The following is a 26,959-nucleotide window of genomic DNA, read 5'->3' as shown; positions in this document are numbered from 1 at the left end:
CTGCCAGTTTTTTTCAATGTTGGGTCAGTGATCCATCAGTCTCTGTTTGTTCCTCTCCTCCAAGAAAAAGTGACTTCTTCACTCTCTAATCCCTCTTTTGAAGATTTCCAAATGTTCCTCAAAAGTTGCCTGACTTCATGAGTGATCTGAATCTGTTGGACAAGGCCAGCCGGAAACTGTCCAACATGTCCTCTTCCTTCAGTTTCTCCGTTGCAAATGGCCTGTATGGCTTCATAGTTGTTGCCTCTTCAACTTCAGGTGGATCTTGCCTGACACAAGGTGGTGGTGATCCTTCATCAGCATCTTGACACACCCAGACATCTTGTCTTCCATCTGCTGCTGATGCAGATATCGTCAATCTTATTCAGGTTTATACCATCTAGAGACATCCATCCATGTTCTTTTTGTGGATGTCCTCATGTTTGACAAAGGTATTCCTAATGCTGAGCCCGTTGCTGTTGCAGAAGGCCAGCAGAGCCTTGGCCAGTGACAGCCAAATCCCAAAGAAATAATTTTTTAAAAGCACAGAATCAGCCTTTCATTAGCACCAGCAAACTGTACATTAACCCCTAGGATCATCAAGAGAGGCAGACCAATTTTGGATGAAAGCACAAATGTTCACATGCAGCAAGTACATTTACATGTTTAACATCTACAGGCTGTAACTTTAGCTTAGGGTTCAGATGACATTTGTGAATTGCGTGATCTATCCTCTTACTATATAAAACTGTCACCTGAAACCCTCCATTTGGCAACATACTTCTAACTCACTTGCAGGTATCCATTATTCTATATTTACTTTCTGGTTTTGATCTGAGAAGTTCATAACCCAAAGGAAAATTTTATTCACCAAACTTTTCTCCCACCGCCCTCAACAGGTACAATGTTGCGCTGTTTTCAGAGCACCACCATTCCTGGTTTCTTTCCAAAGCCCTTCACATCCAATGTAATACTTTTTCTTGTCACGTATTTACTGTTGTCATGTAGGATAACTGGCTGCCAATTTATGCACTGCAAGATCCCACAAACAGCAATAGATAATCACCAGATATTCTGTTTGTGGGATGTTGGTTGATGGATAAATATTGAGCAGGCACACTGGGGATAACTCCCCAGCTCATCTTCAAAATGGTATCAAGGGATCTTTTATGTCCACCCAGGAGGGGGGCCTGGGCTTTGGTTTTTCAGATCTTTTGCAAAAGATGGCACTTCCAACAGTGCAAAAGTCCCTCTGTACGAGATATTAACTCGGAGAAAAACTACTAAATCTGACTCCCAACACACGTGAATGAGTGTCAACGCGCTTACATCAGAGCAAGAGAGAACTAAGTACATGTCCACTGTCAGTTGCACTGCTGGAATCCAGAAATATCTTAATTTTTACTGGGGCTCTACTTTTGGGAGGTGAGCTGCCAATAGCTAGAAAATTTGAATGGTTATTTCATATTGCTAAGCAGATTATATTTTACTTCCAATCTGATAATGACTTGCACCAACCACAGGAGTAAAATCAATTCATTGATTTTATTTTGCCCAAATAAATCTCACTATGAGGTTCCTTAATAAAGGCGCTCGTGCCTTAATGGTTTGTTGGGCAACAGCAGTCCATTGACACCACAGCCAACTGACTATTCCCTACGTGTGTGTACCTGAACAATAAGCGTTCAACAGCTACCTGATAGCGTGTCGGGGAGCCCAGCATTCACAGCTGAATCAAATTCTATTCTGAACCATTCCAGCAAGGGTCGTTCGCTATAAATAGGGGCAAGATGATCATGTGCTGAGAGACTGCTACATCAGTGGAGGTGCCGTCTTTCAGCTGGGACATTAATCCGAGGTCACAGCTGCACATTTCGGTTGAAATACAAGGTCCCATCACACTGTTCAAAAAGCAAGGGAGATTTCCCAGTGACATCACCAATAATTAACCCTAAAAAAAACCATGTAATTCATTCATTAAGAGGCCAGTTAGTTCAGTTGGTTAGCGAATGGTTGTGAATAACGTCAGCAGCACAAATTTGATTCTGTTCCGGCTGAGGTAGATGTGTGACCTGCCTCCTTGCCCTGCTCCCTGGGGTGGAAGGCAATGGCAAGCAAGCCACTACTGACAAAAACTGCCAAGAAAAACAGCTCAGGATGAAGCATCAGATAAAAAGTCAAAGACCTGTCTTCAAGGAGAGTGCACACAAACAAATGAATTTAAGACCTGGCTATGCACAAATTGGCTGCCACGTCTGCACACTTCATAGGAACATAGGAGTAGGCCATTCAGCCCCTCAAGCCTGCTCTGTCATTTAACTGGATCATGGCTGATCATCCACCTCAATGCCATTTTTCTGCATTATCCCCATATCCATTGATCTTATTAGTATCTAGAAATTTATCAACCTCTGTCATGAACATAATCAACAACTGAGCTTCCACAGCCCTCTGGAATGGAGAATTCCAAAGATTCACCATCCTGAGTGAAGAAATTCCTCCTCAACTCAGTCCTAAATGGTTTTCCCCTTATTCTGAGGCTGTCCCCTGGTTCTAGACCCCTCCAACTAGGGGAAACATCCTTTCTGCATCTACTCTGGCTAGCCCCTTAGGAATTTTGTAATTTGAAATGAGCTCAACTCTCATTCTTCTAAACTCTACAAAATACAGGCCCGGTCTTCTCAATCTTTCCCCACTGGAACAATCCCATCATCTCAGGAATTAGTCTGGTGAACCTCCGCTACGCTCCCCCTATGTCGAGTATATCCTTCCTTAATGAAGGGGACCAAAACTCACCAGTGACTGCATTTCAAAAATAATTCATTGACTAAAATATTTTGGGATGCCCTGTAAAGTGTGATACAAATGCAAGTGGCTCTTTTTTCATTGATTAGGTCATAGTTAAGAATATTGTGCCCAGTTTCAGGAGTCAAGGCAAGGGAGTACAGAACAGAAGTGATTCACTAAGGCGAGAATAGACATGGGAAATAGGGCCCTTTTCCGCTGCAACTAAGAAGGTTAAACAAAAAGCTGACACAGGTATGTTTAAAATGGCTGAAATTTTTTGATATAGTAAATACAGAAAATACCGTAACTGAATAACTTGAAGGCATAAAGTGAAGAATTAATGTTAATTCATTAAGATAAGGGGTTATTTGGACATGGAAAGCCCAGCAGAAATCGTGGTGGAAACAAAATTTGAAAAGAAGTAGAAATGGAATAAGAAAAAATCAAAAGGAGATGGGGAGCGGGACTAAGGGGTTAGTTTTTACAGAGTTTTTACATTGGTACAATGGGCTTAATAATTTCCCTCTGTGCTATAAAATTCATATGATTTCAAAAGCAGAAATCCAGTCATATTATTTTTATCTCTTTCTCTGTAGCCTGGTAGGGTGTAACCAATTGCTACAATCAACTAACTCAGCCCAGACCAAGATCTGGTCTCTTTGGGCATGTTTTTTACTTTGGTGATTGCTTAGTTCAAATCACAGGAAATCAGTTTGTTCATCACCAAGATTCTCAATAAGTGGGAGCTGATTTAATTTAAAATATCAGCAGAATAACCTGAAATTCAAACTCAACAGTGGACCCCTTTAGTCTATGAAGAACATAAAAACTTACATTTGTATAGCATCTTTCACAACCTCAGGATGTCACAAAGCACTTTACGCTGATGGCTGAAGAGGCCAATCATTGATAGGCAAGTTCTGCCACAAGTGCTGCAGATGAAGCTTCCAAGTGCCACTGTGGGTTGTTGTTTCCAGTGATGGCACCTTTGCCAAGCCACTGTAGCCTCTGCTCATCGTGGTGATGCATGCCAGCACACAGGTCTCACTATCTTCCTCTGTTGTCAGCTATATAACAGGTTGTAGGTATTTTTAGCACTCAGAGGTGGCTTTATTGACTCCGCCACGTCCACGGGATGGAAAATGGTCACACACCCAAGGACTTTCTGTATGGTGAGTTAGCCAGAGCCAGATGATCAGTTAGACACTTAAAGTTCCGCATCTTGGAGTCAGTAGCTGATGACTGGAAAAGAAATGGTGAGACCTCCTTTGGGCTGGTGTGCACTACCACAATGACCAGAGGCTACAGCGGCTTGGTAATGGGCGTCAATGCCAAAAACAACAGCCCACAGCAACATTTGGAAACTTCATGTGCAGCATTTGTGCAGAAGCTGGCTCTCAAGGATTAACCTCTTCAGACTTCAGCAAAGGTGCATCTTATAAAACACCCCATCTGAAATGGATTGTTTACTGCGTGAGCATCATCTTTTGTAGATGGAAGGATGCTGACTAGGTACTTTTGAAGTGTAGTCCTGTTGTAATTTAGTAAACACAGTAGCCCATCCTGCACAATGCAAGGTGCCACTGCACAGATAATCTGGTTTAGTGATGTTGGCAGAGGGGTAAATATTGGCCGGGATATAGGACAGAACTCCCCAGCTTTTATTCAAGATAGTGCCACAGGATTTTTTGTATATACTTGAGAGGAAGTTTCATGCCTCATCAAAAGACAGTACCTCTGACATTGCAGCCCTCCCTCAGTATTCCGTTGGAGTATCAGCCCAGATTCTGTGCTCAAGTTTTTGAGTGAAACATGGACCCACAACCTGTTGACTCAAGACTGGACAGGGGTACCCACTGAGTCACAGCTTATATTGACAATTTTGAAGTTTCTACTTCATAGCAATACCACTGACATCCTAACTCTGGGGTTGGGTCTTAAGCCAAAACTGATGAGAATCACAGAATAACATAACACAAGAAGAGGTAATTTGGCCCATCATGTTTTTGCCACCTCTTTGAAAGAGCTATCAATTAGCCCCACTTCTGCTCTTCACTTATATTCCCACAATTATTTTTTTTAACTTCAAGTACTGTATCTCATTTCTCTTTTGGAAGTTATTATTGAATCTGCTTCTACCATCCTTTCAGGCAGTGCCATTCCAAATCACAACTCATTGCCTAAAAAATGGTTTCCTCATGTTGTTCAATCTGGCTTAAGAGGAGAGTAGCCCAAGACCCTCACCCAACCAGAGCTTACTGTAATTAAATTAGCCTCCTTCAGAGCATTCAGAAGTTGGTTTGATATCACAATGGCTCAATCCCTTTCCAAACTGCTGCTGCCTACGCTGTCAGCACATTTATGTACCAATTGAGTCTGGAACTGACTCAATCAGCCGAATGGCCTCCTTTTGTGCTGTAATTACTGTATAAAAACAGAGCTCTCCAAAATACAATGGTCCCAATAGCCTCCTTCAGTATTATAAGATTCCATTTTGAGATTGGTAGCTCCAATGTAACCAGTTTTCCCTTAATTCAATCTTTAATTATGCATGGGGGAGGGGGGTGCGGCTCATGCATGTGGCCAAAAATGAAGTTCCAATGAAGGGTTAGCAGCAATTTAAGAACAGAGCCAGATTCAACTGGTTTTCACAAATATCGACAAAATAACTAACAGAAAGGTGGAATGACTTCTCTGTTCACATTTCAGCCTAAAACGTCACAATCAGGATGAGACATGTTCATGTCTAACATTGAAACAAACACACACGCAAATAAATGACCGTCCTTTCTTTTAGTGTCTGCCAAATACATTCAGGCCCTGCAATTAAGTATGACTGTGATCATGTAAATCCACACCCAGTTTCTTCCCCTCTCCCTCCAGTGACAATTAGTAACCCTGGGGGAGGGGATGGTGGTAATAAGCAGATCGAGGCTGAGATATTCCTTATGTTAAATTACACAAAGCATTTTCTTTCCTCCTAAATCTCCCTCTCCCCCATCTACCAGGACGTGTTTCTATGTTAAAGGCCAGTAATGTTTCCAAACATTCCCAACTTTCAGAACACAGTTTCAATGCATTGCTATCTGTAAGCTTCCCGTTGGGATGTAGAACATTCCAGCCACTGGTAACGTAGGGAAATCCCATGAAGAACTGCAACCTTTCGTATTCCTGTCGACTGGGGGAGCAATGAAAATTCACCTGTAATCTCCCAACATACCTAGCAAGTGGCTCATCCCTGGGTGTTTTCCTACAGTGAGTGATCAGCACATTATTTACATCTGCCATTGTCATTAAAACTGAACCTCAGACAACATTTTGTTCTTAAAATTGATGGGTTAGCTTCAGAAGAAATCCTCTAACTTGGGCTCACGTATTGCGTACACGTTATCTCGTGTACAAGCTACCTTGGAGATTCAGGGAAAATTCTCCCTCGACCACAGTTCCATTTTCCCCTCCCTGCTGACTCTGAGTCATGCTAGGTTCCACCATTATCTGTTGCACACCACCCCAGTACTTTGTTTATTCAGCCATTCTTTCAATACCAATCAAACCAATAAGCATTGCCAAGCTATTCATCCACGTGAAGCATCACCAATGAGCTTGATCCCACCCTCACTCTCGGAGACCATACATATGCAAAATCTTCCTGGCAAGGATTATTTGATGGTAATCTGCAGAAGGGGGCCGGGGGGACCTATTCTCTTTATCCTGGGAGCACTGCAGTCAATTGTGTCACGTTTAATCACAAACCCAGTTAAAATCAGCGAACACAGCAGAGACCAGGAATTGGACCTGAGATCTGGTCTCTACTGATTTTGTACCATACTGACAATACATTTACCATGTCACATTTCAAGCAGGTTACAGCAGGTTTGTGCACACGCAATATTAGTGAACTTTTTTTCCCCGCAGTAATAACAGTACTCACTATGTATAAACAGTAGTCATCACCAGGTATGAATCAGGTATAAATTACTCATAGCAGGCGAGTTTCTATAACCAAGCGGCAACGTATTTCAACAATTTTTATTCGATCAAAATTTTTTCAGCAGCTTGATTTTTTCTCTCTCGCTCCCTTGTCAATCAGCCGTCCACACTAAAACTGCAGCTATTGGAATTGACTATTGATAAAGCAGCAGGTTTGAGAACAAAAACAATCAGATTACAACTTCCTAGTGTTTGGAAACGGATTACAGGCAAATCTCCTGATATATATTTTTAAAAAGTCAATCAAAATCCACCTCCCCCCCCCCCCCCCCCCCCCAACCCCTTCCCCAAAGGAGAGCGGAAAGACAAGAGGGAAAGAATGCTTTTAATCTTAATTAGAAAACGCTCTTCTTCAAAAGGATAAACATCCTGCTTGCAAACAAACGATCGACTGCGACTTTTGAGCAGATCTTAATCGAAAATGATTCAGGCTGCATGAGGTTTAACAATTGTGTGTGTAAAAGTCACAGATTGCGGAGGGAAACGAGGGTTGAGGAAAGGAAAGGCTCCTGTCGCTAACAGTGCAACAAAAGAAAAGTATAACAGAAAAATTTGCAACTCCCGGGACCGACTGGATACATTTGGAACAATTTCATTCCAAAATAAAAACCAAACAGGAATATCACTCAACACTGTCACTGATATAAGCCATCGGAGTTTTAAAACGTATCAAAGGTAATGGGAAGGAAAAAATAAATCAACTCCGCACAATATTCACATAACCCCTGTCTACCCTAAATCCAAGAACATCGACTTTGCCGCTTAGGACAAACTGAAACAAATCCCAAGTTTTCGTTATAGGGAGATTGCTTTTATTTAAAAACCCAACTGAAAAAAAATACCTTAGAGCAAAACACATTTTTCCAATCAAGTTTTGCAGATAGTTTTCCAACTTCCAAACTTATAATAGGTTAAAAGTTCTTCTTAAAATAATGCAAAATGAGAAATTTTAAAGTAGGATCTCTTACCTCTCAGCCATTTTTGTTACATATCGAGTACAAGACGTGTGTTGCTGGCAGTGCTGAGCGAAAAACCTCCACCCCAGCCTCTGAATAGTGTCGCGGATGTGAAATCTGATCCTGCCGCTCTACAGGGGGAATAACACTCAAAGGAATGGAAGAGACACAAAGAGCAAACTGCCAGAGATCCAGCAATGGCAAAGGATTAAACCAACAACTGCTCCCCTCTGCCGGTAGGGAAGACTCAGCACTTCTTAAATCAGGGCGAGCGAGCATTCTGCAACAGGTCGACGAAAAGATATTCGCAAAGAGCCAGTAACTTTTCCCCCCTTCGGCCAAGTGTCAGCCGTGGCTCAGTTGGCAGCATTATCGCCTTTGAATCACAGGGTTCAGGATTCCAGTCGAGTGCCACCTCGAGGGCTTGAACGCAAAAGATAAGGCTGACTTTCCAGTGCAGTACTGAGTGCTGCTGCATTGTCAGAGATACCCACACACAAATTAGGATCAGGAGGAGGCCATTTGGGCCTGCTCTGCCATTCAAATAAGATCATGGCTGATCTAATTTTAATCTCAACTCCACATTTCTGACTGCCCCCATAACCTTTCACCCCCTTGCTAATCAAGAATCTATCTTAAAGATATTCAAAGATATGCCTCAACCACATTTTGAGCAAGATTCCAAAGTCTCACAACCCTCTGAGAAAAAAAATTTCCTCATCTCTATCTTGGGTGACCCCTTATTTTTAAACAATGATCCCTAGTTCTAAAAGATAAAAACAAAAAACTGGGGATGCTGGAAATCCAAAACAGAAACCTTTGGAGTCATGAGGACTTGAAACGTCAACTCTTTTCTTCTCCGCCGATGCTGCCAGACCTGCTGAGTTTTTCCAGTTAATTCTGTTTTTGTTTTTGATCCCTAGTTCTAGATTCTCCCACAAGAAAAAACGTCCTTTCCACTTCCAACTTGTCAAGTCCCCTCAAGATCTCAAACGTTTCAATCAAATCACCTCTTACCCTTCTAAACTCCAGCAGATACAAGCCTAGCCTGTCCAGCCTCTCCTCATAAGAAAACCCACCCATTCCAAGTACTAATCCAGTAAACGTTCCCTGAACTGCATCCAACACATTTACATATTTCCTTAAATAAGGAGACCAATACTGTACACAGTACTTCAGGTGTGGCCTCGCCTATGTCCTGTATAACTCAAGCATAACCTCCCTACTCTTATATTCAATTCCCCTTGCAACAAATGATAACATTCTATTTCAGATGACGTCACTGAGCAGCAGCCTGTAGATCAGAAATAGGAGGGGGCCAAGGTCAGATCAATGGGGGACACCAGAGGTAACAGTGCAGGAGCAGGAAGAGATGTCATCATAGGTGATTCTTTGGCTGTGACTGGATAGATAATAGTTCCAGGTGAGAGAGTCCCACCAAGCTAGATGGCATTGGATAGAGATTGGAAGAGGATAGAGTGGTCAACATCAGGTTGCAGACAGGTCAAGAAGGATGAGTAAAAATAGTTTACCTTTGTCATTGTCACATGGGATGTCATTTGTGACTTTGGGTGGAATTCTCCCATCTGACCTGTGGCAGCTGGGAGAAGGGAATCCAGTGGCAGGCAAAAAGTTGGAAACCCAATGGCATTAAAATAGTTTGCGATTCTTCCAATGGTGGATTAATGGTGGGTTGGATATCCCACTGAATAGTGGTGTGAATCAATTTACATTCATTATCAACTTATGAATGCTCATTAAATTAGCTTCTCACCAGAATCATGTGCCCCCTTCCAATCCTGTATCACGCCAGTGGGAAATCACGTCAGTCTGAATCTCATTTGAAAAAGGGTGGTGTGCACACGTCAGACTTCATTTGGCTCGCAACTTTGAGGTGAGTGCAACACAAATAGCTGATCTTCCATAGTGCTGCAGCAGTGTCATTGCGATGCTAGTGGAACGCCACACTGCTGGGGCTGGAGGATTGGTCTCCTCCCGATGGGTGCCTCCATTGCCACAAGGACATTCAGAAACCAGCATAACAACCGGGGAAGGGGTTGGGGAGGTGGTGGGGTGGGGAAGGGTGAGTTCACAGGGAAATGGAGAAGGAAGACTTTCCAAGATGTTGTCGGGGGAAGAAGGCATGATGGAAAGCAAAGGGGCAGGAAGGCTTTGCAAGGTCGTGGAGGAGGAGAAAAAATGATGGAAGGCAGAGGGTAGACTGAAGGATGGAAAGGTGGGGCCCGACAAGGGTAACTGAAATGCTAACAAAAAAGGGGGTGAAAGAGATACCGCAGGTATGAATAGGAGGGGATACACGCAAAATAAAAGCACAAATGGATCCAGGGCCCAATGCTGCCTTTTTGAGGGTTCTAATGCAATGGAGGAGGCGAAGGAGGAAGAAGCAACACTGAATGCTGCCCCACCTCAAGGCTCCCCCTGATGTCCAAGGTCAAAGGGAACCAGAGCAAGAACAAGAGATTAGGAGGAGAGACCCACACAATGGAGACGAATCACCAGACCAAGGGTATACCAAAGAAGACTCTTCTTTTTACAAATGAGTGAGAAACAGTACTGGGCATTGTCTGCGCTTGTCCCAAGCTCTGGTAGATCACATCTGCCACATTCTTTGTGAAGACCTGATGTCCCGTGGAGTTGGAGGATATCCCTTGCCAGTGGCTTTAAAGGTGACCGCAGTGCTCAATTTCTTTGCCTGTGGGTCATTCCAGGGATCAAAAGGGGACCTCTGCAGCATCTCGCAGTCCACAACACATAGATACATAAAGTCACAGGTGCCCTTTACAGGAAGGGACATCACTATGTGAGGTTTGCTCTGGAATACGATAGCCAGGCTGTGAGATTCAGGCTTTGCAGCCATCCAGGCTTCCCAAGGGTGCAGGACGCAATCAACTGTATCATTGTGGCTTTAAGGGTTCCATGGCAGCAGCCCCTAAAGTTTATAAACCCCAAAGGCTACCATTCCATCAATGTACAATTGGTGTGTGATCGCCGGATAACATGATGCACGTTTGTGCAGCCCTGGGAGTTGCCATGATTCATACATTCTGAGTCAATCCCAGTTGTCTGAGGTTTTTGAAGAGCCTGAATGTCTGCAGGGATTGCTGCTTGGGGATAAGGGCTACCCATTTAAACACTGGCTGATGACATTGGTGTGTCACCCTCAGAGTCGTTCCGAGGAGAGGTACAATGCTGCTCACAGCTGCACACGCTCCCTAATACAGCAGAGCATTGGGATTCTAAAGATGCACTTCAGATGTTTGGACTGTTCAGGTGGTGCACTACAGTACACCCCCAATAGAGTTTCACACATCATCACTGTGTGTTGCGCCCTTCACAATGTGGCACTGCAAAGAGGTGATCCCTTGCCAGAGGGTGAAATGGAGGAGGATGAGAGCTCTTCGGAGGATGGAGGGCAGGAGGCCCAGGAATCTCAAGAGTGTGATGAGGGTTGGTTTGAACGCAACAACACCACAGAGGAAGCAAGACGTGGGAGACAGGCCAGTGACACTTTAATTGTGGCTGGATTCCAGAAGGAGTAAAGTGAAGTTCTCCAGGCCCTCAATGCCATTCCCTTTCATCTCAAGGGATGTACAACCATTCGCATTGAGAACGAATCCAGCATTCACACTTGCACCTTCTGGCCTTATGATTCACCAGGCCATGATCTCTGCAAAGGTCTGCAATGTCCTGTGTATGTGCTTGCTCTGGGATGTGAGAGTCCACTGAACAATGAGGACAATGAGAAAACTGACTAGAAGCAGCCATTGCCACTTAATTATAAAACTACAGCAGCCAGTGAGATGAAGACATGGTTAGGGATCTTCTCCTGCCGTCCATGTGTTGTCTTTTGCCACAACAAAAAGAGGAGACACAATTGCCGCTAATCCCTCAAAGCTGCTGAGCTGCCCTCACACAATGGTCTTCCATGAGGAAGAAGGGTTAGCAGCACATAAATCATACACTTCTAGTAAAGATTTCAACACATCTCCCTGACATCACACAAGAATGTGGAGACTATCTTCAGTGAGGTTGACATTTCATGAATGTGAACCTCACAGAGGGAGATTATCACCGAGTGGGAGGATGGATAAACCTTGAAATAAGAAGATTCAAATGTACATAATCAGAAAGTTTTCAGCTGACCAGGTCATTCACAGAAACATCAAATGTAATTACAAAAGTTCAATGTTTTTTCAGTGGCAGCACACCGTGACCCAAAAGTGAAATCAACATTTCTTAATTTTCCTAACTCTGCCACTAAGCCTGGGTGCAGCAAAGGTGGAGGCAGCCTGCTGACTGCTACGGCCTGATGTCCACGATGATCATGGTGGACATCCTCTGGTGGCTTGAGGCCTGGAGGACCTTGGCCTGATAAGGGTCTTGTGCTCAGGGGCAGGTACATCCTCCTCAGCCTGAACAGCTGGAGTGGATGGGGTCACAGGCAGAGGGGGCTGTTGAGCGGCTGGACACACTTGGAGAGTCCTTAGAGGAGGCCACCTTGGTGTCTGCCTGACGATCATCCTCCCCGAGGGTGCCAGAGGGCCTTGCCCTGACTCCTTGAGAGGATGGCTCACCTGGAGGAAGGTCAAGGTGCCTGTTTCCCCTGTCACCTACATCTTGATGATGCCCACCAGGGTGGTGGCCAAGGAGTCCAGGCCGTGCAAATCTAGTAAAACTTGCTGGATCAAGGTGTCCATGGCGGTCGCCAGCCTTCCCATGTTGACCTTGAGGCTCTAGCATGTCGCGCCATGACATCAAACAGAATGCATACGGACTCCTCTATCCTTCGCTCTAGTCTACTGAGTGACTGCCGAATCTCTGCCTGATGTTCCGTCACCCGTTGTTGCATATCCAGTATTGAACTGGCAGCCTCTCACAGAAACTCATCATCTGACTCGGATTGAGAGGGTGACTGATCTCCAGCAGCCCTCCAAGCGACAGAGACCTTGGCTGTCCCTACTTCCGACTGCTGCGGGGACATTTCAGTGAGGTGTTTCCCAGTGGGTGAGCCCAAGCCTAATCTAGAACTATATCCCATCGAGATGTGTTTCCGAGCTAGAGGATGTGGGTGAGCACTGTGGTGGTTCTTCCTTATCTTTCTCTTCGGATGTGGTCTGGGGGCTGGGATTTATGATGGGCTGCCTTGTGGGCCTCGGCCTGCTAGTTCCTATAAGATAGAGAATAGAGTTTCAGTTGATGAGCAAGAGGAATATAAGACTGCATGTCACCCACTGTGGTTGTCATGATGTGATGAATTGATGGAAGTGTGATCCATACAAGGTTGCTGAGACATTCCAATCTCCCCTTCCCCACAGGAGCAATCCCTGTCCTCCCCAGTCTGCAGCCTCCTCGAATTCCGGGCTGTGCCCCCCCCCAACGCCCCCCCCCACCCAGTTTGCTCTCTTTCCCTTATATTGTGGGAAAGCTTGCCCTGGATGAAGACAAAAGAAAGGAATGTGATGAGAAGGGATGGAGCAGAGTTTGGGAAAGATACATGCCCCCTGTGTGTGGTGAGCCCTCCCCAGAAGGGGCTGAGGGTGGAGTGTGAGCAGCATGATAGATGGGATGGTGGTAATTGAAAGTTTCCGTGAGACAATCAGTGGTGATGTATCCCCTGCTAATGGTTGTGTGAGATCCCTGAAGAGATTGGCCCTTTGATTACAGGATGCCATGATGAGAGTTTGATATTGGAGGGAGCTGAAGGATGACTAACCCTAGTGGAGCGGATGAGATCATTTATCCTCTTCCTGCATTGGATGTCATGCTGACCTCCTTTGTGATGCTTTTCAGACGGGCGAGGTGAGGCTGGTGTGCTTCCTGATGCTGTCCCTGGGATACAGGATATCCCTGTGAGCCCACACTCCTCTGATCAAGGCCTCGAGGGCCTGGTGGGTGAAGCACAGTGCTGCCTTCTTCTTTTGGTTTATAGACATCTCTAACAGTGTCCTGAAGACAGGTGGGCTGGAGATAGTGAGACGTATGTGTTTGGGTAATGTTTAAATATGGCGCCCGGATCTTCGACCCCGCCAGTCAACGGTGGGCAGATGAATCAGCTCCAGGCCCGCCAGGTGATTCAGAGAGATACTCATTCATGCATAATTAATGAGCTTCCAAGCGCAGAATTGGGCGCGGATGCCCGCCATTCCGAGCAGCAGGGTACGCGCTGCGAAACCCACCCGCCACCACACTTGGTCTCCAAAATGGAAAATTCTGCCCTTTGTTTTGTTCCTGAAGCTGGGGCGGAAACCTGATTGGAGAGAGTCCAACATCGGGTCGGATATTCATGCACTGAATTGGGTCAGCACAGAGGCAGACAACCAAGGAAAATGGCGTTCATGTGGTGCACCACAAAGTCTGCCTCTGTTCCCAACCCTGCCAATTCTCTCAAAGGCGGAAGGACTGCAGGGCGAGGGCAGGAAAGTGAAGTCCCCGCATCATTAATTGGTCACATTTAGTTAGTTAAGCAGCTCCTTAAGAGATCACCTTCTAAGATCAGGAAATTTTTACAGCGCAGGCGGCTATTGGGATCCGTGTAAAGCTGAACAGTTCCAACCTGCTGCGGGCAAGTTCACCACCTCGAGACAAGTCCGTCTGCCCAGTCAAAATCAGGCACATAGAGTTCTGGGAAAGGTGGGCATGGATTTGGGAGGCAACAACATGTTGAAAGAAAAAAGCAAAAAACTGCAGATGCTGGAAATCCAAAACAAAAATACCTGGAAAAACTCAGCAGGTCTGGCAGCATTTGCGGAGAGGAACACAGTTAACGTTTCGCGTCCGAATGACCCTTCAACAGACCTAAGTAAAAATAGAAGAGAGGTGGAAATATAAGGTGGTTTGGTTGGGGGGGGGGGGGGTTGGGGACAAGTAGAGCTGGATAGAGGGCCAGTGATAGGTGGAGATAACCAAAAGATGTCACAGACAAAAGGACAAAGAGGTGTTGAAGGTGGTGATATTATCTAAGGAATGTGCTAACTAAGGGTAGGAAGCAGGACAAGCAAAGTACAGATAGCCCTAGGGGGGTGGGGAGGGGTGGGGTGAAGGAATCAAAAAAGGCTAAAAGGTAGAGATAAAACAATGGATGGAAATACATTTAAAAATAATGGAAGTAGGTGGGAAAAGAAAAATCTATATAAATTATTGGAAAAAAAAGGGGGGGAATCGGAAAGGGGGTGGGGATGGAGGAGAGTGTTCATGATCTAAAATTGTTGAACTCAATATTCGGTCCGGAAGGCTGTAAAGGGCCTAGTCGGAAGATGAGGTGCTGTTCTTCCAGTTTGCGTTGAGCTTCACTGGAACAATGCAGCAAGCCAAGGACGGACATGTGGGTATGAGAGCAGGGTGGAGTGTTAAAATGGCAAGTGACAGGGAGGTCTGGGTAATGCTTGCGGACAGACCGAAGGTGTTCTGCAAAGTGGTCACCCAGTCTGCGTTTGGTCTCTCCAATGTAGAGGAAACCGCATTGGGAGCAAAGAATGCAGTACACTAAATTGAGGGAAGTGCAAGTGAAATGCTGCTTCACTTGAAAGGAGTGTTTGGGCCCTTGGACGGTGAGGAGAGGGGAAATACAGTGGCAGGTGTTGCACCTTCTGCAGTTGCATGAGAAGGTGCCGTGGGAGGGGGTTGAGGTGTAGGGGGTGATGGAGAAATGGATCAGGGTGTCCCAGAGGGAACGATCCCTGTGGAATGCCGCCGGGGGGAGTGAAGGGAAGATGTATTTGGTGGTGGCATCATGCTGAAGTTGGTGGAAATGGCAGAGGATGATCCTTTGAATGCTGAGGCTGGTGGGGTGATAAGTGAGGACAAGTTTCTGGGAGGGAGAAGAAGGTGTGAGGGCGGATGCACAGGAGATGGGCCGGATACAGTTGAGGGCCCTGTCAACCACCGTGGGTGGAAAACCTCGGTTAAGGAAAAAGGAGGACATGTCAGAGGAACTGTCTTTGAAAGTGGCATCATCAGAACAGATGTGACAGAGGCGAATGTTGAAAGACTTGAGAGGAAAGGGAGGTTGAACTTGGAGCAGTAATTTTCAAGGATGATGGAGTCATGGCTTGATTTTTTTTTGAGAAGGGTAATGAAAGTAGATTGGAACATACATAGGAACATACAAACGTATGAACTAGGAGCAGATATAGGCCATTCGGCCCCATTAGCCTCTTCCGCAAATCGTTAAGATCATGGCTGATCTGATTGTGGCCTCAACTCTACTTTCCGATTTACCTCCTATACCCTTTGACTCCCTTGTAGCTCAAGAATCTATGTAACTCAGCCTTAAAAATATTCAATGATGCTGCCTCTACTGCTTTTTTTGAGGAAGAGAATTCCACAGAATAATGACCCTCTCAGAGAAAAAATTCTCCTCATCTCCATCTTAAATGGGAGACCTCTTACTTTTAAATGGTGTTCTGTAGTTTTAGTCCCTCCCATAAGGGAAACATCCTTTCAGCATGCACCCTGTCGAGTCCCCTCAGGATCTTTATGGCCTGAATTTTACGGTGTCGGAGTGGCAGTCCTGATCTCACATAAAATCGCATGAGAAGATGTCGGGTGGGTGTCGCGATGCCATCGCACCGTCGCGCGATATTACGGTCAGTGGGTGCATGCACATCTTGGAAGTGTGCCCGTCGACAATTAAAGGGGCAATTAGGCCAATTAAAGACACAATTCACGAGGATTTCGCATGGGCCCATCCAAATTCACACTCGGCGCATGGACCTCTCGGCCAGAATGTCATTATGTTTTTAGTTAAAACTCAATCCAGGGAGGTTGGAGGTGGTTTTCGGACAGTTCATTGCATTTTCTCCATGTTTTGGAGGACTCGTTGTTTTACCAGCATTTTCAGAGGTTTTCTGCCAAGATCCCCCTTCAGTGCATGATCCTGTGCAATTTCAGCAAATGGGGATTGTCTACTCTGCTGGAGGGACTTCTTCAGAAGAGGAGGAGATGGCCAGAAGGGAGAGGAAATCAGCTGCCCGTAGGCATCCCTGTGTGACCTATGGAAAGAGAGGTGCAGCTAGAGGGGGTGTAGGGCCAGCAGGAAGTGCAAGGCAGAAGGGACCGTAGTAGACACCATTATCCAGCAGGCAGAGTTTACAACTCTGTAAACTCTGAGCTCTTGCTACCTGGACATGTCTGAGGTCCAGTGGCGAAGGAGGCTCTGCCTCGCTAGGGACACTGTGGCCTCCATTTGCCAGATGATTGGCCCTGAGATCGCCTCAAACTTTGTAGGTGGCCACCCTATGCCAGTGGCTCTTAAGGTTACAGTGCCCCTGAATTTTTTTGCCTCAGGTTTTTTTTCCCAGGGCTCAGTGGGAGATCTATGTTGTGTTTGCCAATCTGCTGTCCACAGCTGCGTCAAGCTGGTCACTGATACTCTGTTCAGACAGGTCAGTAAGTTCATTCATTCCTGCACTGCGAAGGCAGCCAGGCTGAACAAGCCAGGGGCTTCGCTATAATTGCTGGGTTTTCTCACATTCAGGGAGCCATAGTTTGCGCACACATGGTCATAAAGGCACCAAAGGGTGAGCCAGATGCCTCCGTCAACAGTAAAGGGTTCCACTCCCTGAATGCCCAGCTTGTTTGAGACCACAAGACTCAGATATTTAATGTCTGCATCAGATTACCCTGGCAGCTGCCGTGATGCATACATCCTATGACATTTCCAGGTGCCAGGGTTATTCATCACTTCAGTGTGGTTGGATGATTGGCTCCTTGGAGGACAAAGGCTATCCCCTGAAAAGGTGGCTCATGACCCCAATCAGACACCCAAGAACAGAAGCAGAGGATAGGTACAATCGAAGTTACGCCGCTACTAGGGCAGTAATTGAGCGGAGCATTGGGCTGCTCAAGATGCGGTTCTGCTGCCTGGACTGAACAGGGAGAGCACTTCAATATCCTCCAGAGTGCCTCTCACTTATTGTCGTTTGTTTGCTGCACCCTGCACAATCTGGCTCTGTCAAAAGGGGACCAATTGGAGGATGAAAACATTGATCCTGCTCCACATGCCGCAGAGAAGGACTCAAATTCTGGGTCTGAGGAGGAGCCAGAGAAGCCCCCGGGTGAGGAGGCAGAGGCTGATATGAGGATCCCTATGGGAGGTAGGGAGACCAGGGAAGCCTTGATTTTATATGGCGTCTTTTACAACATCGGGACATCTCAAAGCGCTTTACTTCCAAATAACTACATTGTTGTTATGCCTGTTTTCAATTGAAAGACAGCATCTCCAACAGTATTCCTCCAGTACTGCACTCAAGTGTCAGCTTTTTGTGGTCAAGTCTCTGGAGTGGGATTTGAACCCACCACCTTCTCACTCAGAATTAAGAATGCTACCAACTGAGCCACATCTGGCACAGTTTAACTTGTCCAGCTAAGATTATTGTGCAAGGTTATTTGAAGCAAAGAGGGCAGAATCCCAGCTGCAAGGGTAGGGGGGGTTCTACTTACCCAGGATCCATGGTCAATCATTAACAGTATCCTGGATTATGCAGTCCTGCCCCGTCAGGCATTGAATTACCAGCGCTGCCACAGCTAGTTAATTTAAATCTGAATTTCCAATGCCAAATGTTTCACAATGGAGATACATTAACCCCAAAGAAACCCTACTTACCTACTTCTCCTTTCCAAGGAGGATAGTCACTAGAGACCATTAGATCATTAGATGAAGTGGGGGTGGGTGCATGAGATGGATTAGCTGGACCGTAGGGACTGTACTGTGAGCCATAACAAATATTTGCTGAGCTGCACAGCTCCCTATATATTTATATCTATTATACATATATAATTTTTATATATTATATATTATTTTATCCCTATATATTTATTTTCTATAAATAAAGTATTGCAATAAACTAGCATAAGAATGGGTTTACTAATGACACCTTCCTCATCCATTTCATTAAACCACAAAGTTATTAACATGTGCTAAAGTGAACTTTTAATCAACTGTGAATGGTTCCTTTTTCCTTGCAAAAAGCTCTCCGAATTTAAATTGAATGCTTTATCCTGTGTCAAACAAAGCAAGTGATTAATGGGATTGGGAATGAAATCTAATCCCATCAGAACTACCCTAAAAATAAGGATAAAATGAAATTATCACTGTTTTGGTTGTTTGTGTGTTTGGCATCTGCAGAAATCCAGCATCATACTTGAGGGTTTGAAAAACCAACTGCTGTTAACCCAATAATGGATTTTATGCTTCTCCACTGGCTGAATAGCCGATTGCTGCACCTATTTCTTAAGATTTTATAATCCATAGCACTGAGACCTTTTTTTTATTCATTTACGGGATGAGAGCATCGCTGGCTAGGCCAGCATTTATTGCCCATCCCTAGTTGCCCTTGAGAAAGTGGAGTTGAGCTGCCTTCTTGAACTGCTGCTGTCCCTGTGGTGTAGGTACACCCACAGCGCTGTTAGGCAGGGAGTTCCAGGATTTTGACCCAGCAACAGTGAATGAACAGCGAAATATTTCCAAGTTAGGATGATGCATGGCTTGGAGGGGAACTTCCAAGTGGTGGTGTTCTCATGTATCTGCTGCCCTTGTCCTTCTAGATGGTAGTGGTCTTGGGTTTGGATGGTGCTGCCTAAGGAGCCTTGGTGAGTTTCTGCAGTGCATCTTGTAGATGGTACACACTGCTGCCACTGTACGTCAGTGGTGGAGGGAATGAGTGTTTGTGGAGGCGACGCCAATAAAACAGGCTGCTTTGTCCTGGATGGTGTCAAGCTTCTTGAGTGTTGTTGGAGCTACACTTATCCAGGCAAGTGGAGAGTATTGCATCACACTCCTGACTTGTGCCTTGTAGATGGTGGGCAGGCTTTGGGGAGTCAGGATTCACCGCAGGATTTCTAGCCTCTGACCTGCTCCTGTTGCCACAGTATTTATAAGGCTGGTCCAGTTCAGTTTCTGGTCAATGGTAACCCCCAGTATGTTGATAGTGGGGTATTCAGGGATGGTAATTCAATTGAATGTCAAGGAGCGATGGTTAGATTCCCTCTCATTGAAGATGGACATTGCCTGACATTTGCCACATCAGCCCAAGCCTGGATATTGTCCAGGTCTTGCTGCATTTGGACAGGGACTGCTTCAGTATCTGAGGGGTCGCGAATGGTGCTGTACATTGTGCAATCATCAGCGAACATCCCCACTTCTGACCTTATGATGGAAGGAAGGTCATTAATGAAGCAGCTGAAGATGGTTGGGCCGAGGACACTACCCTGAGGAACTCTAGCAGTGATGTCCTGAAACTGAGATGATCCAACAACCACAACCATCTTCCTTTGTGCTAGGAATGACTCCAAACAATGGAGAGTTTTCCCCCTGCCTCCCATTGACTCCAGTTTTGCTAGGGGTCCTTGATGCCACCCTGGTCAAATTCTGGCTTGATGTCAAGGGCAGTCACTCTCACCTCACCTCTGAAGTTCAGCTCTTTTGTCCATATTTGGACTAAAACTGTAATGAAGTCAGGAGCTGAGTGATCCTGGCAAAACCCAAACTGAGCATCAGTGGGCAGGTTACTGCTAAGCAAGTGCCACTTGATAGCACTGTTGATGACTCCTTCCATCACTTTACTGATGATCGAGAGTAAACTGCTAGGGCCAGCTAATTGGGCTGGGTTGAATTTGTCCTGTTTTTTTGTACAGGGCATGCTTGGGAAATTTTCCACATTGCCGGGTAGATGCCAGTGTTGTGGCTGTACTGGAACAGCTTGGCTAGGGGCGTGGCAAGTTCTGGAGCACAAGTCTTCAGTACTATTACCAGAATATTGTCTTAGCCTTTGCAGTATCCAGAGCCTTTAGCCATTTTTTGATTTCACGTGGAGTGAATTGAATTGACTGAAGACTGGCATCTATGATGCTGGGCATCTTCGAAGGAGACTGAGATGGATCATCCACTCGGCATTTCTGGCTGAAGCTTGTTGCAAACGCTTCAGCCTTATCTTTTGCACTGATGTGCTTGGCTCCCCCATAATTGAGATTTGGGTATTTGTGGAACTTCCTCCTGCAGTGATGTTTAATTGTCCACCACCATTCACGACTGGATGTGGCAGGACTGCAGAGCTGAGATCTGATCCATTGGTTGTGGGATTGCTTAGCTCTGTCCATCACTTGCTGCTTTTGCTTTTTGGAAAGCAAGTAGTCCTGTGTTGCAGCTTCAACAGGTTGACACCTCATTTCTGCTCCTGGCATGCCATTTTGCACTTCATTGAACCAAGATTGATCCCCAGGCTTGGTAGTAATGGTTGAGAATGGGATATGCCAGGCCATGAGGTTACAGATTGTGGCTGAGTACAATTCTGCTGCTGATGATGATGGCTCACAGAGCCTCATAGTTTCCTAGTCTTGAGTTGCTATATCTATTCGAAATCTATCCGATTTAGCACAGTGGTGGTGCCACACAACATGGTAGAGGGTAACACAGAATCACAGTGCAGAAGAGGCCCTTCGGCCCATCGAGTCTGCACCGACACGTGAGAAACACCTGACCTATCTACCTAATCCTATTTACCAGCACTTGGCCCATAGCCTTGAATGTTATGACGTGCCAAGTGCTCATCCAGGTACTTTTTAAAGGATGTGAGGCAACCCGCCTCCACCACCCTTCCAGGCAGTGCATTCCAGACCATCATCACCCTCTGGGTAAAAAAGATTTTCCTCACTCCCCACTAAACCTCCTGCCCCTCACCTTGAACTTATGCCCCCTTGTGACTGACCCTTCAACTAAGGGGAACAGCTGCTCCCTATCCACCCTGTCCATGCCCCTCATAATCTTGTACACCTCGATCAGGTCGCCCCTTAGTGTGAAATCAGGACTGTGTCTCCACAAGGTCTGTGAGATGGTCACTCCTACCGACACTGTCATGGACAGATGCATCTACAGCAGGCAGGTTGGTGAGGATGAGGTCAAGTGTATTTTTCCCTTATGTTGCTTCCCTCACCAACATGCCACAGACCCAGTCTAACAGCTATGTCCTTTAGGACACAGCCAGCTCGGTCTGTCATAGTGCTACCAAGCCACTTTTGGTGATGGATATTGAAGTCCCCCACCCAGAGTACATTCTGCACTCTTGCCACCCTCAGTGCTTCCTCCAAGTGATGTTCAACATGGAGGAGCACTGATTCGTCAGCTGAGGTGTGGAAGGGAGAGGGGAGTGGCGGTACGTGGTAATCAGCAGGAGATTTCTTGCTCATGTTTGACCTGATGCTATGAGACTTGATGGAGTCTAGAGTTGATGCTGAGGACTCCCAAGGCAAATCCTTCCCGACTGCATACCATTGTGCTGCCACTTCTGCTGGGTCTGTCCTGCTGGTGATGTTGGTGATGTCTGGGACATTTTCTGTAAGGTATAATACCGTGAGTATGACTATGTCAGGTTGTTGCTAGACTAGTCTGTGAGACAGCTCTCTCAATTTAGCACAAGCCCCCCCACATGTTGGTAAGGAGGTCTTTGCAGGGTCGACATGGCTGAGTTTGCTGTTGTCTTTTCCAGCGCTGGTCCATCCAGTTTCAATCCTTTTACAATTTTTTATAGCGGTTTGATACAACTTAATAGCTTGCTAGGCCTGTTCAGAGGGCAGTTAATAGTCAACCACATTGCTGTGGATCTGGTGTCACATGTAAGCCAGCCGAGGTAAGGATGGCAGATTTCCTTCCATTAATGGACCAGATGGGACCTTACGACAATTGACAATGGTTTCATGGTCATCAGACTTATAATTCCAGATTTTTTTTAAATTCAATTCCACCATCTGGGATTTGAACCTGTGTACCCAGAGCATTACCCTGGGTCTCTGGATTACCAGTCCAGTGACAATGCCACTGTACCACCACCCACCCACCTGGTGTGAATGAAAGCGTGGAAGCCGAGTTTTGGATGACCTCAAGTTTAATAAGATAGAATGTGGGAGACCAGCTAGGAGTGCATTGGAATAGTTGAGTCTAGAGTAAACAAAGGCATGAATGGGTGTTTCAGTAGCAGGTGAGCTTAAACAGGGGTGACGTCGGGCTATGTTACAGAGGTGGAAATAGGTGGTCTTAGTGATGGCATGAATATGAATTCAGAAGGTCATCTCAGGATCAAATGGGACACAAGGTTGTGACAAACCAAGACTGACTTAATTCCAGAATGTTGCCAAGGAGAGGGATGGAATCAGTAATTAGGAAACGGAATTTGAATCAAGGATTGAAAACAATGGCTTCAGTCGTCCCAATATTTAATTTAGGAAATTTCTGTTCATCTAATACTGGATGTTGGATAAGTCTGATAATTTAGCAACAGTGGAAGGGTCAAGAGACGTAGTGGTGAGATAGAGCTGGGTGTCCTTAGCACACATACAAAAACTAATTCTGTGCCTTCCGATAGTTGTTGCCAACGGACAGCACATAGATGAGAAATGGGATTTCCAAGCAATTCCTCACATCTTACCTGAAGGGATGGCAGTGCATGAGAAGTGAGACATAAATGAGCATCCCAACACTCCATTGCACAGTCCGTTGCGCCCTCATTCTAATTTCTTTTGCGCAATCCAAAACAGCACATCCAACAGTGCAGCCCTCGCTCAGTACTGCAGCGGAATGTCAGCCTTGATTTGTGTTCTCAGCACTGGAATGAACCCAGAGCTTGGTGACTCAGAGGCAAGGGTGTTACCAACTGAGCCAGGAGGGCAAACATTGTCTAATTCTTGTACCACCTTAGTCCAGGATACTGCAGTGCCATCCTGGGAGAAAACATTTTGAAGACAAACGTTCACAGACGGTCTGAGTAGCATGCTGCCACTTTAAATACCATGTGGCAGCACCCACTGCATAGAGCACTGCAACATGTCCAACTGATTAGATCCTACCTCTTCAATAAGCATGAAGCTGCCTCCACTAAACAGATCACTGCCTTTTTTGTCAAACGTCTGGCTGAACATCAGCTGACTCATACACTTTTCAATTTTTTTTGTGAATCACTTGTGCTAAATGATGCAGCCCCAGGAAAATTGCAAATTTTTGGAAGTGGTGTAATTTCAAAATCAGGCACATGGTAGGACAGGAGACATTCCACTCTACTCTGACTGTTAAATGGGTCCTTATTGTGCAAGAGCAGATATTTACCCATCAATTTCTTTGGAGTTCTGATCTGTTCTGATGCACAAATTTGATTTTGTGTGTGTATTTGCAGTACACTCCTCACAGTCCCTTTTGCAAGTGTTCAATGTTTGTTGGTTATCTCTATAATTTTGAGCCAGTGCAAATACCCAAATCGTGTTGAGCGGTCATAAATTAGCTTTTTGCTCTCAATTGAAAAGCATCTTAGATAAGGATATATCACTGAGAAGTGCAGGAATGTGAAGAGAATCAGTTCTATATATTGAACAAAAGTGGATTGTACAACCTACTGAACATCTACTCCTGATGCAGCCCTGATTAATGCACAAAAATGTGTGGAGAATCATTTACACATTTAACAGAATCCTTCACATGAAGACAAGCAAGAATGGCACAAATAAAATTAGCTTCCCCATAATGGGGTTAGAAGCCAAATATGTTTGGTCAGAATTTTCTCAATCCAATAGCACTGAAACTACACCAAGTCTTCCCAGCTTCTTCACCAATCTCACCGACAGCAATGTATGCCAAAATTTCCTGACAATATAATTCGCTTAGTCCAGGACGTAAAAACATCCATAAAACAGGTGGAAATCAACATAAATGCTTGGAGCCTGAGGAAAGCATAAAATGTGCAAAATCTTCCTTCTGTAAGTTCATCTTTATTTTACTTTGTTACAATAATTTCACATTGGAGGCATCAATTTCTTTTATTCTTTCATGGGATGTGGCTGTCACTGGAAAGGCCAGTATTTGTCGCCCAGCTTTAACTGTCCTTGAACTGAGTGGCTTGCTCAGCCATTTCAGAGGGCAGTTAAGAGTCAACCATTTTGATTTGGGTCTGGAGTCACATGTAGGCCAGACCAGGTAACGATTGCAGATTTCGTTCCCTAAAGGATATTAGTGAACCAGATGGATTTTTACGACAATTGACATGGTCACCATTACTGAAACTTGCTTTATGTCCAGATTAACTGAATTTAAATTCTACCCAGCTGCTGTGGTGGGATTTTAACGCATGTTCCCAAAGCATTAGCCTCTGGATTTCTAGTCCAGTGACATTACGACTACATCACCATCTCCCCCTAATAATCATCATTTATTCACATTAGGCACAAGGTGTTGATAAGAATGCAATTGTGGAACCTTTTTTTATGTACCCTATTTTAATGTCATAAAGATACTTTAAAACTATAGAAAATACAATGCAGGTCTCAGTAAGGAGATTTTTGAATTGCTGTATGACACCAAAAAATAGTGACTTTGGGTTCTGCTGTGCCTAAAATTTTGGAACTAAATTTAAAACCATTCAGAACTGGTGTAAATGCAGAAAACCCATGGTCCCTGGTCTTTCACATGCAGAGTCAGGGCTATTTTAATGAGCTAAGCAGAGTTTTGGAAGAGTTAAGGACAGGGAGAGGCAGTGGTATAGTTTTTCCCCTTTCTTCTCACCTTTCGGTTGTCTGCAACAAAATGTTTTTTAGAGGGACTCAATGTTTTGAACCTCTTTTTGTTGTGATTTTCAGTAATACACATGGGCCAGAATTTTCAGCTTGGTGAGCAGGGGCGGGGCCCGCTTGCTGAGGCATAAAATGACACCCGGTGACGTCAGGCGTGCATCCCGATGTCACTGCGCGTCATTTAGATTTTCAGTTTGGCGGGGGCGCAGCCAAGGCAGCTGCGTGTCTGACAAACTGTCAGAGGCCCATTAAGGCCATTTAAAAACTAATTAAACTAATAAACTGAGCTGCCCATCCAACCTTAAGGTTGGCAGGCAGGCAAGGAGATCAGGCGGCCTTCGCATTTTTCATCGAATCTCATCCACGGGCGGCACGAGGTTTCATGAAGTGCTTATAAATTGAATAAAAATTTTTATAAAAATTCATTGACATTGTCACATGAGGGGACATGTCTTAAACATTTTTTCTTTTCTTTATTTAGGTTTTTAAAACTTAAACTAACCTCCCTGAGGTACCTCTGTGCCTCAGGGAGATTTCTGCGCTCTTTCGTGCGCAGGCCCCAACTCAGGGAACCTCCCCCATCGCCCGCATAGGGAGCGTTCAGCGCTTCCGGGCACATGTCACACTGGGCGGGTTTTAATTGGCCCACTCATGTAAAATGGCAGCGCAGACCCGATCACGGGTGCCGATTGGGTTCATGCCCGCGCCCACACAGACCCCCGACAGGGAGGGGAAAATTGTCCCCATGAAGCAGGCTTTCGGGTTAATTGAAATCAAAAGAAAGGATAATGTTTATCCACATGACACCCTGAAATGTAAACACAATGAAACATACCCACTCCCTCAGGCACACAGATATACAGAAAAGTAAAGATGGATTCTAGAGACAAAGCATATGTTTAGGTTATTAGGAAAAGAAAATACAAGAAATAAATGACATGCCCAAATTTCAGTCCTTCAAAAATGCAGCATAGCAGGCCTGGATGGGATCTCTCTCGTGGTTCTTGGATTCATTTTTTTTTCAATTCACTCATGGGATGTGGGCTTCGCTGGCTGGGCCAGCATTTATTGCCCATCCCTAGTTGCCATTGAGAAGATGATGGTGACCTTCTTGAAGCGCTGCAGTCCATGTGGTGTAGGTACACCCACAGTGCCTAGGTCGAAGCCAGGTGGTCCATCCGGTTTCATTCCTTTTTTGTGACTTTGTAGTGGTTTGATACAACTGAGTGGCTGGCTAGGTCATTTCAGAGGACATTTAAGAGTGAACTACATTGCTGTGGGTCTGGACTCACATGTAGGCCAGACCAGGTAAGGACGACAGATTTCTTTCCCTAAAGGACATTAGTTAACTAGATGAGTTTTTAGAACAATCAATAATGGTTTCATGGTCTTTTAATGAAGTTGGAAGCCTCTGGGTCTCCAGAGGAAGTCATGGCCGAGTTTTGTAGAGGTGAAGCTTTACAGGTGGGAACAAATTAGTTCCTCTCTCTTACTGCCTGAGTTTACTGGTTGTTAGAAGCCATTACTACACAATAGGGTTTTAATGGCAGCTGTTCATACTTGTTTGTGATAACTGTTTCTCTGCACCTTTCCATGTTAAGGGTCAAGCTTGCAGTCTGGAAGGTCTATTGATTTGACTTTTGGTAAATATCCACTCAATAGGAGGTGTAACTTGACTGACA

General features: G+C 45.2%; 1 protein-coding gene across 1 annotated transcript in view; it reads right to left on the bottom strand.

The window, feature by feature from the left end:
* LOC121287049 (rho GTPase-activating protein 39-like) overlaps nucleotides 1-7,852 on the bottom strand; it is a 172,163-nt gene extending 164,311 nt beyond the window's left edge. The window contains exon 1 of the mRNA XM_041204501.1: nucleotides 7,725-7,852. Coding sequence (XP_041060435.1) covers nucleotides 7,725-7,735 — 11 coding nt within the window. The 5' untranslated portion in view covers nucleotides 7,736-7,852. The remainder of the gene's footprint in view (nucleotides 1-7,724) is intronic.
* Nucleotides 7,853-26,959: the final 19,107 nt, after the last annotated feature.

This window comes from Carcharodon carcharias, chromosome 14 (genome assembly GCF_017639515.1).
Source record: "Carcharodon carcharias isolate sCarCar2 chromosome 14, sCarCar2.pri, whole genome shotgun sequence".
Taxonomy (NCBI): domain Eukaryota; kingdom Metazoa; phylum Chordata; class Chondrichthyes; order Lamniformes; family Lamnidae; genus Carcharodon; species Carcharodon carcharias.
The sequence above is the reverse complement of the archived record's forward strand: the minus strand, read 5'-3'. Positions and strand labels throughout refer to the sequence as shown.